This window comes from Crassostrea angulata, chromosome 7, assembly GCF_025612915.1.
Source record: "Crassostrea angulata isolate pt1a10 chromosome 7, ASM2561291v2, whole genome shotgun sequence".
Taxonomy (NCBI): domain Eukaryota; kingdom Metazoa; phylum Mollusca; class Bivalvia; order Ostreida; family Ostreidae; genus Magallana; species Magallana angulata.
Window position 1 is genome coordinate 47,435,228 of NC_069117.1, and position 13,091 is coordinate 47,448,318.

Genomic DNA, 13,091 nt, shown 5'->3' on the forward strand with positions numbered 1-13,091 from the left:
CGAAACTAACATTACTATGTTCAAGGGAAGGGATGCAACTCTGTGGAAGCGACAATAAAACACGTGTTATTGTATACATTACCAACTTCATAGAAATAATGGATGACACTTGACCAAGAAGTTATTAAAGATGAAATTTTCATATAAGGTAAAAAATAAGCAGATTGTTTAACATCGAAACATAGCTTTATGTTAATTTTTCACAGATTAAGACTCTTACATGTTTAATGGTCTTTGGGTATATAATTTTGTTATTCCAGTTTTCCAACCTACTGGGATCAGTTTACAGGAAGGGAAACATTCTTTTTAGTCCAGATGGAAACAGTGTTATCAGCCCTGTCGGAAATAGGGTTTCTATTTTTGATTTGAAAAAGTAAGTACATACATGTAGTCCGTAAGTTGTAGCTATATATGGAGGAAAAAGTTTGTTGGCAGACAGATAACATGTCAGTGAACTAGCTGAAGGTCTGTAGCTCCCGGTCTGAAAAAATTCGGATGGACGACCTGGTAGCTACAGTGCTTCCCATAGTAAAAAACTGCAATATACGGCGCACTAAAAATTGCGCTAGTTTTGGACTGCATGATTAATCTCATTAATTTCCGAACATATTATGTACAAATACTTGATACCAAAAAATTCCTCGGACAATTTACTACAGATGTTGTCACTTAACTTGCCTCTGATATTCTTTTAAGTTTTAATCACGATCACCATCCCTGTAAAGTGAAGTGGTGCAGTTTGTTTACATGTAAAAATGGCGACTCTCGATCTCGACTTTATATACTTTATTTTCCGAGGTCGGTTAGCATGTTTTAAAGAAAGTCTGAGGCAAGTAAAGTAACAATATCAGTAGTAAATTGTCTGAAGAATTTTATGGTACTAATTGTTTTCACAGAATTTGTGTGAAAATAAGGTCAATCAGTCCAAAACTAGCGCAATTTTTTGTGCGCCGTAAATTGCATTTTTTTTACTATGGGAGGCACTGTAGCTCCCAGGTCGTCCATCCAAATTTTTTCAGACCGGGAGCTATAGACCTGCAGCTAGTCAGTGAACTAGAGCATTGCAGTTGAAACACAGAAAATTCCTTGACAGTCTTAATTTGACCCTCTTCAGATCAATAGGGCGGTTTAACAGGTCTCATGTCTTATCATACTAGCCCACATAAAACGCAAAAAAGCATTTTCATCCCTATAAATCTTTCTACCAGCTTTTTTCATTTGAGTAAGTGAGTTATTGTCATTTTCAGCAAGTTACATTGGTGGAACAGCTAATTATTCTTTTTGCCATATATATATACATGTATACAGGTAATTTATATATTCCACTTCCATGTGAAGGTTGATTATACTGCAACAACATTTAAAGTCTTATGTTGATCAGCTCGTGCAGTCTATGGATTTCATTTACTGTAGCTAAAGTTTAAAAATTCTCCATATATATTATAGAGCGTAGTTTGTACTTTGACATTTAAACATTTTTAAAAAGTTACCATAAAAAAAATTCAAATTGATATTAGAGGTCAATTTGATTTTGTCAGTGTCTTTTTTAAATGCAATCATATTTCTTAAGAAATAGTAAAGATAACAATCAGCAAATATCATACAAAAATGGCTTTCAGCTATGATAAATGATTGAAATCAATTACTAGTATTCTTCTGCTTGTAGCAACCACTCAGAAACCCTCCCCATTGAGAGCAACACCAACATAACTTGTATAGCTTTGTCACCAGATGGAGTAACTCTCATATTAGTCAATGAAGGTAAGACAATAAGTCAGTCCTGATGTTGATCCCTTATGACAATTCCCAATTAAGAGCAAAGTCACCCAAACTTTACTTTAAAATCAATTATGATGTCTTTAGGAAAACTTGTTTGTCCCCATACATTTCATGTTGACATCTTTATAATTTCATTAACTGACATTTTACATGCATGCTGTGTCTTATTCTTTTTTTCAGTGTCCCATATAAATTCTACTATCTTTTTATAAAACTCTCACCAATTTTTATGACTGGATAAAAACCACTCTCTCACTGTTTAATTTATCTCTGTAATGTGGTCATAATGGAGGTCTAAACTTTAATACTTTTGATGCATACTTTGCCTTATTTTTTTTTGCATTTTGTTCTTATGAAAAGCAGTTGATGTGTATGTAATGATACATTTCCTTTCTTCCAGAGGGAGATGCGCTGCTTTGCAGCTTGCTCAGTAGAACAGTAATCCACACCTACAAATTTCATCGCCCTATCAACTGTATACAGTTTAGTCCAGATGGGAAGTAAGTGATGATAAAGTCAGGTGCTTGTTTAATCATTCACCAAAATGTGATATAATAATAGAATACTGTATACAGGGAAATATTCACTCCTGTTTTATTTTTTACCACTTTTGCCCTCGTCTGCAGGTGAATTTAAGACTGCATGATAGGCAAATTCCAATCTCTCTTTAAACACAACTGTGTCTTGGTCAATTCAAGATGGGGCAAAACAGTTTGCAAATGTACAAAGGCAAAAGTTACTCAGGGCGAAAATAACCCTGTACACGGTACTTTTATTTATACATGTAAGTTCATTTGGAATAAATCAAAGAAGGTTTGAATATATCATGTACCAACAGAATATCATTCTACTTTGAATTTGTCTTATTTCAGGAAGTTTGCTGCCACTCGGGACAACATGGTTCAAGTGTTCCATGCCCCAGGTAAAACGAAGGAGTTTAACCCGTTTGTTCTGTACAGGACGTTTTACGGGGCCTATGATGAGACAGTGTGCATTGACTGGACCACAGACTCCAGGTACATAATACCACAATGTTCATTTTAATTGATTTTAAAATCTCTGAAAAAAAATTTTAAAAATAATGTTACATTTTAGTTTACCATTGTTTTATACATACAGCTGTACAAACATGTATTAAAGCTTAGAGTTTGCAGTTGTTTAGAAATATAGATTTCTATTTCTTTGAAATTAAGAAGACAAATTTGTATGAATTTAGCAATTATCATGATTTGAAGCATACCAAACTTTTTTATTATTATGTAACGTGTATATGATTTTAATAACTGACCTTTGTGTTGTACAGAGCATTTTGTGTGGGATCGAAGGACATGACTACAAGGGTTTACGGAACAGAGCCCTATAATAACCTGATTGTGAACAGCATTGGAGGCCACAATGGTGCCGTTGTGGGGGCCTTCTTTGAAAAAGACTCATTAAATGTATCCTTTACTTATTTCACATCATGGTACTTGTGGACTTTGTCTTTTTTACGTATTGCACATTTTGCCATGGTATAGCCACCAAAAGATTGATTTCATCCATGTATGCTTTTACAGAATTTTAAAGTTTTTGTTGGGTAGTGGTCATGGAAAACATAGCAATTAAACAGATTCTTAAATTTTAGATACGTATGTATTCATGGTTAATTGAAAAAAAAAATAGCTTCTTTGCTTATATCATACATGTTAACTCTACCGCTTTTCGCGGAAGTCTACCGCTTTTTGACCCCATTTCCCGCCTACCGCTTTTAATTGAAAATCTACCGATTTTTCTAAAATTCAATTTTGCCTTGCTTGGGAAGCCATTTTGGAAGCCATTCTAGCTATAAAATCTCGCTAGTTCTTTAGATATCGTGGGACTTGAATCGGGAACATTCAGAAGTTTTTACATAGCGATAATGATGTGGGTTTTAAGCATGCGTTTGACAATGAGTGGTGAACACTTCTCATTGATTACATTAGTTACAAAAATGTCATCGACATCACCGCCTCTAAAAAAGAGAAAGATATTATTCAAAGTTTAACGCTGACTGGCTGAAAGTATTTGATTTTCTTTATAGATCAATATAAGGGGAACAATATGCGTTTTGTACATTTTGTCAAACTTTGTTCTATCATAACAGTGGCCATGACTATTCCCAACTCAAATGCAGAATGTGAAAGGGTGTTTTCTCATTTGAAAAAAATACAGACAAGTTTTAGATCTGAACTATCAACTGACACTATTTCTTCAATTTTGGCCACCAAGTTAAATAATAACAAAAGTTGTTTTGAATCAAATCCAGAAAAGACCACTCTAAGAAAAGCAAAGCTAGCTACAAAATCCTACACCATGGAACACAAATAAATCTTTCTTTGCGCTGCGCGCAATGCTACGTACCGCTTATGAGTTCAAAATCTACCTATTTTTCATCACTGGAGGTTAACATGTATGCTTTTATTATGTTCAATTTTTATTGGTTAGTGGTTATTTATTGAAATTCACTGGGAGAACAAAATATTCTTTCTTTGTTGTACCAAACAGATAGTTTTCCATAGACGCAATATCACCCATTAGCGGCCATGTTTTAGATCACATGCGGAGATATCAGGGGAAATAACTTGGAGTGAAAATGCTTTATAGGAAAACTTTCTATACTGTAAATGAACCATAAATCATCAATCTAGTGACCTTTTCTTTAACCTGCGAGGTGTACATTGCTAGTAGATCAGGTCATCTGAGTGTTTGGAAGTGTGACACGGAACTGGACGGACTGACACCATATACTAAACCTAAAATGGAGACAGACGCAAAACTGGTGTCAGATAATGAAGAGGAATCAGAAAAGAAAGGTGGGGATGAAAAGACTGTTAAAAAAGCACACAATATATTACATAGACAAAAAAGAAAACGAAATTAAGTTAAACCGAAAATGAAGACAAATTTAGACAACAATAACTGCATAGAAAAGAATGTAAAAATTAAAGATAAGGGCATAAATTAATTTAAAAAAGTCTTTTAAAAAATGAAAATCCTGTAAAATAATTCCCAGTATTGAGTTTATGTAAACTGTTTTAGGAGAGTTTTAACATGGCTTTTAAAAAAAAATTCATGTGAAAAATCATTTTGCTAACTCATTTTTCAATTTTGATGAATTCAGAACAGGAGGATGTTACAAAGAACCCAGTCAAAACTGAAGAGCAAATCAAATATAGGAAGCTAGCAAAGTAAGAAATTGTTATACTCAAACAGTGCCAATACCAGCAAAACCTCCAAAAATACTACCAAAAATACTTCAGAAAAATTTAATCTTTTTATTCTGATTCTGTGTAAACTTTGAACTCATTGGTATCTTTTTGTAGACATTCATATAAAGAATCTCTGGGAGAAGGAGCCAGAGTTTCCAAGCTGACCAGTGTGGCATTCCAGAAGGATACCCACATCTTGGTGTCCGGATTTAAGGATGGATCTTTCTATCTTCATGAGCTTCCAGATTTTAACCTTATTCACTCACTAAGGTACATTCCACTATTATTTTGTAAAACCAATGAGGCTGAGACATTGTTAAATAAATTGTCCCATATTCCCTATTCAACTGTTAAATAAGATGCATCTTCGCTAGCCAAGGGTTTTCGGTCCACTTTGCTCCCCATAAACCCTTGGCGGATTTCATTACGAAAACTCGGTGATGTGGTGACGCTATCTAGCGAGCAACTTGAGTTGCGCCCCTTGCATATTTACATTTTAATCGAATTAAACAACGGGTTTTTTTTATACACTATGGCATTAATACAACTTGAAAACATGTTGACTACCGAATATCGGAACATAATTAACGATGCTATTAAATACGAATTAAGTTATAATCATGGGAAAGCACGGAATGTTTTATTCGTAGTGTTTTGTAAGGATCTGTACCTGGAGTGAAAAAGTCGCCGATTTATATGAAAGCTTTCATGCCATAAAACCCGGTATCTTTGTCGTGAATAATGCGAACCAAAAAAATAAAATAAAACAGAGCTCATTGAACCTTTAAAAGCAATAACCATAAGCAGGAACGGATATACTAACAGGATAGGCAACTTCTACATTCGCCATGTTTACTTCCCAAGCATTCACGCAAGCCTTGACAAGTTTGCAGAACTATGTATAATCCCAGTAAAATATATAGGTTTTTAAAGCGATCTGGTTAGACCATCGTTGGGGAGGCACTGTACTCGAGAACTTGTGCCTCAACTTGTTAAAAGCACCGAATGTTTTACCAAAGATCACACGTGTTTTCTTTTAAAGTTTATATTTACAAGCACTGCGATTGGATCAGCTACTCGCAGCTGCAGCCAATCATAAAACGGAGCTTGTCACCGAGTTTTCGTAATGAAATCCGCCAAGGGTTTATGGGGAGCAAAGTGGACCGAAAACCCTTGGCTGGCGAAGATGAATAAGATGCTGTGGAACACACTTATAATATTAGACTTACAGAGATATAAGTTCTATTCCTCTTATTATTAACTTATCACATACAGTCAGTTACATTTATAAGAAATGAAAGTGCTTATCTCTTGTATCAGTGGGTTTTTTTTTGCTTTTCTTTAGTAAACGTGATACTGAGAGTAAAAAAAGAGGTCATATCCAACTTTGGTGACCCTATAGCTAGATTTATCCAGATTTTACCTGTGATTTGACCACTGGAATTATATATATGATATATGTGTGTATTGTGTTGTAGCATATCAGACCAAACAATATCCTCAGTAGCCTTCAACAAGACAGGAGACTGGATTGCGCTGGCTTGCTCTGGATTGGGTCAGCTACTGGTCTGGGAGTGGCAGAGTGAGACTTACGTACTGAAGCAGCAGGGCCACTTCAACAACATAAGCTGTCTGTCTTACTCCCCTGATGGACAGTTCATTGCAACTGGAGGTGAAGATGGCAAGGTAAAGCATTCTCAAATGCCAGTGCTTGAATTTGTTTTCAAAAGGTATTAATTGAATTGGTTTTTACATACTGCTAGTCTAAATTGTTTAATTTTATGCTGTTAAATCATTAGAGGGGCTAATTTTCATGGATATTCAGCAAGTCTTACTAATTCTGTGATTTACAGGTGAAGCTTTGGAACACAAGCAGTGGCTTCTGTTTCGTTACCTTCAATGAACACCTGGGAGGAGTTACCGGGGTGACATTCACTCAGAATGGACAAGTTGTCCTCTCCTCATCACTAGATGGCACTGTCAGAGCATTTGATCTTAACAGGTATGTGGTCAGCTTGCCAAGAGAGAAAACCTTCACTGTTAACTGCTGTATTTAAAACCTTATTCGTTAGTGCATACATGTACATTTATAAAAGCTCTTAGTTTACATGCATGTGATACAATTATTAGATAAGTTAGATTTTGAAATTGGCAGGATAAAATGGAAAAAGTGTTTCTAAATTGTTTGATTTAAGGTTTAATCATGCATTATAAACTGTTTTTATTGCTTGTAAAGGTGTTCAATTATTCAATTCACTGCATATCTAAGTTTTTTTTATATCCTTCAGATATCGTAACTTTCGGACCTTCACCTCCCCACGCCCGGCACAGTTTTCCTGTATTACAGTAGACAACAGTGGGGACATAGTGTGTGCGGGGGGTATGGACACCTTCGAGATATTTGTATGGTCCATGCAGACAGGGAGACTCATAGAGGTTTGTCAAGTGTGAAACAATCAATACACAATTCTAGATATTCTACGATTGTTATAAACTTCATTTTAAATGTAGCTCTCATGAAAACAGTTCATTTGGCCACTAGATATGAAATTGGCAGGATTTAACACTTCAAATATTCACCTGTCTACAGTATGGTGATGGATACTGTATGAGAAGGACCATATCCTAACCCAAAGAAATTGACAAACACTCTCCTTTTTACATTATACATGTACTGGCATTTGGTAACAGGTGCTGGCCGGACATGAGGGACCAGTCAGCTCACTGAGCTTCAGCTCCAACAAAGCTCTCCTTGCCAGTGGCTCATGGGACAAAACAGTCAAACTCTGGGATGTGTTTGAGAGTAAAGGGGCTAAAGAAACCATAGTGCTTTCCTCAGATGGTAGGTAACAGTTGTATGTGAAGTGATTTAAGATGAATTTCTCAGTAGTAACAGTAGATCTAGTTTCTAACACAGTTGTGTTATTAAAAAGGTTATTAAAAAGGTAAGGGTCATTTAATAATCAGAAAGTATCAATTATGTTCATGTATATGTGGTACTGGACCAAAAATCAGTTCAAGATCAGACAAACCAAAACAATGCTTAGGCCTGGCTAGAAAATGAAACATACGATATTAAAGGAATTTTTCATGGTTTTTCAGTGTTGGCTGTAAGATTCCGCCCTGATGGAAATGAGCTGGCTGTATCAACACTGGACTCACAGATATCTTTCTGGGATCCTGCTAATGTAGTTCAAACTCACTCCATCGAAGGTCGCCATGACCTTGGGTACTCTAGAAAGGAAGGGGACAAAATTACAGCTAAAAAGTCTGCAGCAGGAAAGTGAGTTTTGTAAAACTATTGTAACATCTGTGAAATTCATTCAACACAGAATCAGCCTACCATATTTGTTATGAAGGAAATATTTTACATATAGAATTTAACCCAAGTTACAACTTATATGAAAACTTAAAAAAATAATGTAAACAATTTAGAGTGTAACAGAATAGTACTGAAAGTATTATTTTGATAGCATGTATTGGTAATACATATACTTTTGCAGGGAAAGATTCACGTAGGCAAATGAATTTGGTTCGTACATGTACTGACAAAGATATTTTTAAAGTATACATTTAATTTTTCAAATGGATTAAGTAATAAATGTTTCCTTGTAGGGCATTCATGACGGTCTGCTACAGTGCTGATGGGAAGTGTCTACTTGCAGCCGGCCAGTCCAAGAGTGTCTGTATCTACTCTGTTCCTGACCAGCTCCTGGTGAAGAAGTTTGACATCTCCTGTAACATGTCTTTTGATGGGATGGAGGTGAGGCCACTGTTGATGTACTGTAAATGTTGTACATTTGATTGTGTATTCTGTTCCAGATTTTTTTCAGCGGAATGCAGCTTTTACTAAATCAAGTACATCACCAAATGTCAAACATAGCAGGAGATAAATAGATACATTCAGAAATGCAATTAATTAAAGACATGTAACCTGTTGAAAATACATTTTACGCCTAATTTTATACATGCTAAATATAGTTCATTTACAGTGTATTTATGTATACATTTGCATGCATATACTTGTGTATTGACTTTACAGACAAGGAGAATGGGCTTTAGATTGAAGAGTAGAATCACTTTACATGTCGCAGCTTGCTTACTCCTATTTTTTAAAACATTTTTTGAAGTACATGTATTCTAATTTTATGACAAATTTTGCAGGAGTATTTGGATAGGAAGAAGATGACGGAGTGGGGCAGCTTGTCTTTGGTGGATCAGGGGGAGGGAGATAGAAACGGACACAGTATCAGTCTCCCCGGGGTCAAAAAGGGCGACATGAGCAGTCGTCACTGGAAACCGGAAGTCCGAGTGGTCAGCATCCAGTTCTCTCCCACAGGTAATGGGCAGTCACTCAATGTTGAAATGTTTTTTACCTGTATGTTGTCTGTTTCATTCTTTTATAGGTCTATACACATATAGTATGTTTATTTGTCTTCTTTTTAAATAAACCAACAGTATTATTTAGCATATAATAGTACAGATATACATATATTCTTTTAATCCAATAGATTGTACTGTAATGTGCATAATATGCTTACATTCCAATATACATGTACTTTGGAATCATTAGAATTCGTGGTGGCTAAATTTTCGTGGTATTCATTGGTAACCATCACCCACGAATATACATCCTGGGCAAAAATTAATTTTAAGAAGATTTAGTTTTCCTACTATTGAAATTACATCCCTGCTATTAAGCTAAAAAATACAATCCATGAAGATTGGTCCCCATGAAATTAAATGATTCCACAAAAATGTCCGTGCTCTATTGGGTTCATGTTATGCTTACAGGTAGATACCAATAGATTTTCCTTTTACATTAATTTGATGTATTTCATCATTCTTTTAGGCAGAGCATGGGCTGCAGCCACCACTGAGGGTCTTATGATTTACTCTCTGGATAGCAGTATGGTGTTTGACCCTTTTGACCTTGATATTGAAGTGACACCTAACAGCACTAGAAAAGCATTAGCAAAGGGGGAGTACTCTACAGCACTTATCCTTAGTTTCAAACTCAATGAAATGAAACTGAAGCAGGAAGTTCTGGAACATATTCCTGTATCTAGTGGTAAGTGCAAGAAACAATTGGGAATCCTTTGGCATCATGTCTTTGTGAGAGCATCAAATACATCTACATTGTAAAATATATGTGTCATATATGTATCACAAGGTTGAAATACTTTTCATAAAATATAAAAAAAAAACATTGCATGCCAAAAAATGGAAAATATTACACATCATTTAAACATTATACAATGTAATTTTAATTTAAGCTGTTGAGTTCCAGTATCACTATATCAGACTACAATAAAGCTTTAGGCCAAAATACATGTAAGATATTGACTGAGAGTTTAACTGCAGTATATGTAATTTTTAAGATATTTAGGCATTCTATGTTTGAGCATATATTTTTAACGTTTGATACATTTATGTTAACCTATCAATTTCCATAATATCAATATCAATTACTCGGTACTTTGTGTTCCTATTAAATTGACTTCTTGATGTAAGAAATCTTTTTCTTAGTGGTATGATACAGGTCATCTTCTTCCTCAATTCTTCTTCCATCAAAGCTCAAAGTCATTCAATGCTTCATAGTAAATGTGCTACTAAATGGATAATAAATCTAATGTTGTGAATATTTCTCTGCAGTTGAAGTGATTGTGGAGAACTTGCCAGATATTTACGTGGACAAGTTGTTAGTGTTCCTGGCCACACAGATAGAGAACACAACCCACATAGAGTTCTATCTGCTGTGGGTGAACAGAATTCTGATGATCCACGGGCTGAAACTAAAGCAGAGGTCCCAGAGGATCATCAGCTGTGTGAGGACGCTTCAGAAGAACGTCAACAGGAAATACGAAGATATAGGTAAAATGTAAGTATCTACTTCTGTCTCAACAGGCATACTAGGGAGAGAAGGTGTCTACAGTCTTCTTAAATGGTTATTTAAACCAGTTCAAATCCTTTCACAGGTATCTCAATTACTAGCTAATACATGTAAAACACTTTGATAAATTGATTCATGAATATGATATACAATGAAGCATTTAAACACTTTAAAATTTCAATGTATATCTTTTCTGTCAAAGAAAGATAATTATTCACCTGACACACATTGTCTCATTGTGTCACTGACTATGACATTTAAATGACTGGCCTAGACATTTTTAGAAATATACTAGTTATCTCCCTTGATGCGGATTATTGTCAACTCTGATTAATTACCATAGGCTAAGGTAAAAATACATATGTTTATCCTAGCTCACACTTATGACCCAATGAAATCATGATAATAACAAATTTTTTTCAATCAGTGTATTTTAACATATTGTTGAATTTCTTTACAAAATTAAGCTGAAGATAACTTTCTGTTTTTCATTTGAAGGAAAGATAAGTTATACTTTAATGTTCCACCTTTTGTTTGATATAAAATAACTGAAACAACTAAGCAACTTGTGTTTTAATAGTATAACAAAATTGATTAATACATAGTCTTTCCTACCCACTGTACTTCAAATTCTGGATTCAGGCTAAGAAAAACAAAAGATATTTTTGTTACTTGCCTTATTAGGCTATTTAAAGTAACTCTAGGAAGCTGATATTAATATGATCAGACTTACTATTATTGTCAACGCCAGTGTTGTGTAACACTTATGTAACACTTGTACCAGAATAACTTTAAAGTCATGACTGAGTTCAAAAACTGGACACATTGGTTCTCAAAATTACAGTACATTTGTACTTAAATAAGGGGAAAGGGGTTATCCTAAAATATAATCCTAAATTTTAACCATTTTGTAATTTTCTTCATTTAGAGAAATATTTGTATGTATTAAGAAATTATATTTTTCTTTTGACATTAAGACTAATTCATTCAATTTTGATTAACTACCTTATGTACATGTAAAGGGAGTGTTATAATTAAATTTCATAAAGTAAAGTAAATCTGTCCTCACCCTATTTTGGCATTAAAACAGGACGACCAAGATACTCCACAAATGATATGTTTCATCAAGAGACTTATGTATGCTGATGATGTTGAGTTTCTCTTTACAGATGTGACCACAATAAATACAGCATTGACTACATCCTGGCCCTGTCGCAGTGCAAGCGGAAACACGCACCCTCCTCAGACGGGGAGGGGGAAGTTGAGGGGGAGGGGGGAGACAGTGACAGTGTGATGGAGGGGGTGGATGAACTCGACTCCTCAGACGAGGACTTTATGACAAATCTCATGGAAAAAGTCACCTAATAAACTTATTTTTATCATACATCTCTCTAAATCTTTTGTTATTAATATAGTCAGGAATTATTTGGAAATATCCTGTATCTTTTTCTTTATCAGTGTTCCTCACTCTTATACACATTGCAAAACTTGGGTGTAATTTGCATGCCCAGCAAGTGTCACTTGAGCATTAATTAAAGTTTAATGATTATTGTTAAATAAGAAACTTTGATGTATGCTTAAATGTTTTTGAAAAATGAACAAATAGGTCAGAGTATTGTTGACAATGTCATTGAACGCTAAATTAGTAAATGGGCATCTTCCTTTTAGAAAAACACTTAGAGTAATGGTTCATTAATATTATTCTTCCCTATCATTTGCAAAAAATTAGATATTTCATTAGATATTAGATATTAAATAAGATATTTGGGGTCTGCATCCCGTGATGCTTACTTTTACGACAGAATGTTACAACGCTAAATATCTTGCAAAATAATAAATATAGACAAAGTTGATTCTCAATCTCTGTAGCTCAGTGGATAAAGCAGCAACCCACTGATACGATGTTCGAATGCTGAGACTTTGAAAATGATATTTTTCATCGAAAATTGCATCCCATCTCTTTAATTTGAGTTAACTGCACATGCACAAACATATGTACATATTGTTAAAATAAAACCAGGTCGGGCTAATTCGAGAATTTTATTAGAGGTGTATTGAACTCTTTAATTAAGAACCGGTAACTGTCGTTATTGAGTATATCATTGAGACGAACCGTGTGGCACCCCCGCTTTATTACAGGCAATGCTTATCGCTTTTCACCGAGTTGTGAAGTTTCATTGTAGTTTTTTGTT

The 13,091-nt window shown here is 34.8% G+C and overlaps 1 protein-coding gene across 1 annotated transcript; it reads left to right on the top strand.

Moving 5' to 3' along the window:
- Positions 1-27: 27 nt before the first annotated feature.
- On the top strand, positions 28-12,289 carry LOC128192189 (periodic tryptophan protein 2 homolog). The gene is made up of 19 exons (XM_052864683.1): positions 28-148; positions 261-373; positions 1,667-1,761; positions 2,180-2,279; positions 2,652-2,795; positions 3,083-3,218; positions 4,469-4,610; positions 4,919-4,985; positions 5,121-5,276; positions 6,485-6,692; positions 6,860-7,008; positions 7,295-7,442; positions 7,698-7,848; positions 8,109-8,289; positions 8,622-8,769; positions 9,171-9,345; positions 9,859-10,077; positions 10,662-10,887; positions 12,069-12,289. The coding sequence occupies exons 1-19, from the start codon at positions 131-133 to the stop codon at positions 12,262-12,264; spliced, it is 2,772 nt and encodes a 923-aa protein (XP_052720643.1). The 5' UTR covers positions 28-130; the 3' UTR covers positions 12,265-12,289.
- The last annotated feature ends 802 nt before the right edge of the window (positions 12,290-13,091 follow it).

Excerpts from the sequence above, each read along its gene's own strand:
- LOC128192189 (XM_052864683.1), top strand. Across the intron at positions 7,443-7,697 it reads AGACAGGGAGACTCATAGAG|GTGCTGGCCGGACATGAGGG; the intron begins GTTTGTCAAGTG and ends ATTTGGTAACAG. Across the intron at positions 7,849-8,108 it reads CATAGTGCTTTCCTCAGATG|TGTTGGCTGTAAGATTCCGC; the intron begins GTAGGTAACAGT and ends ATGGTTTTTCAG.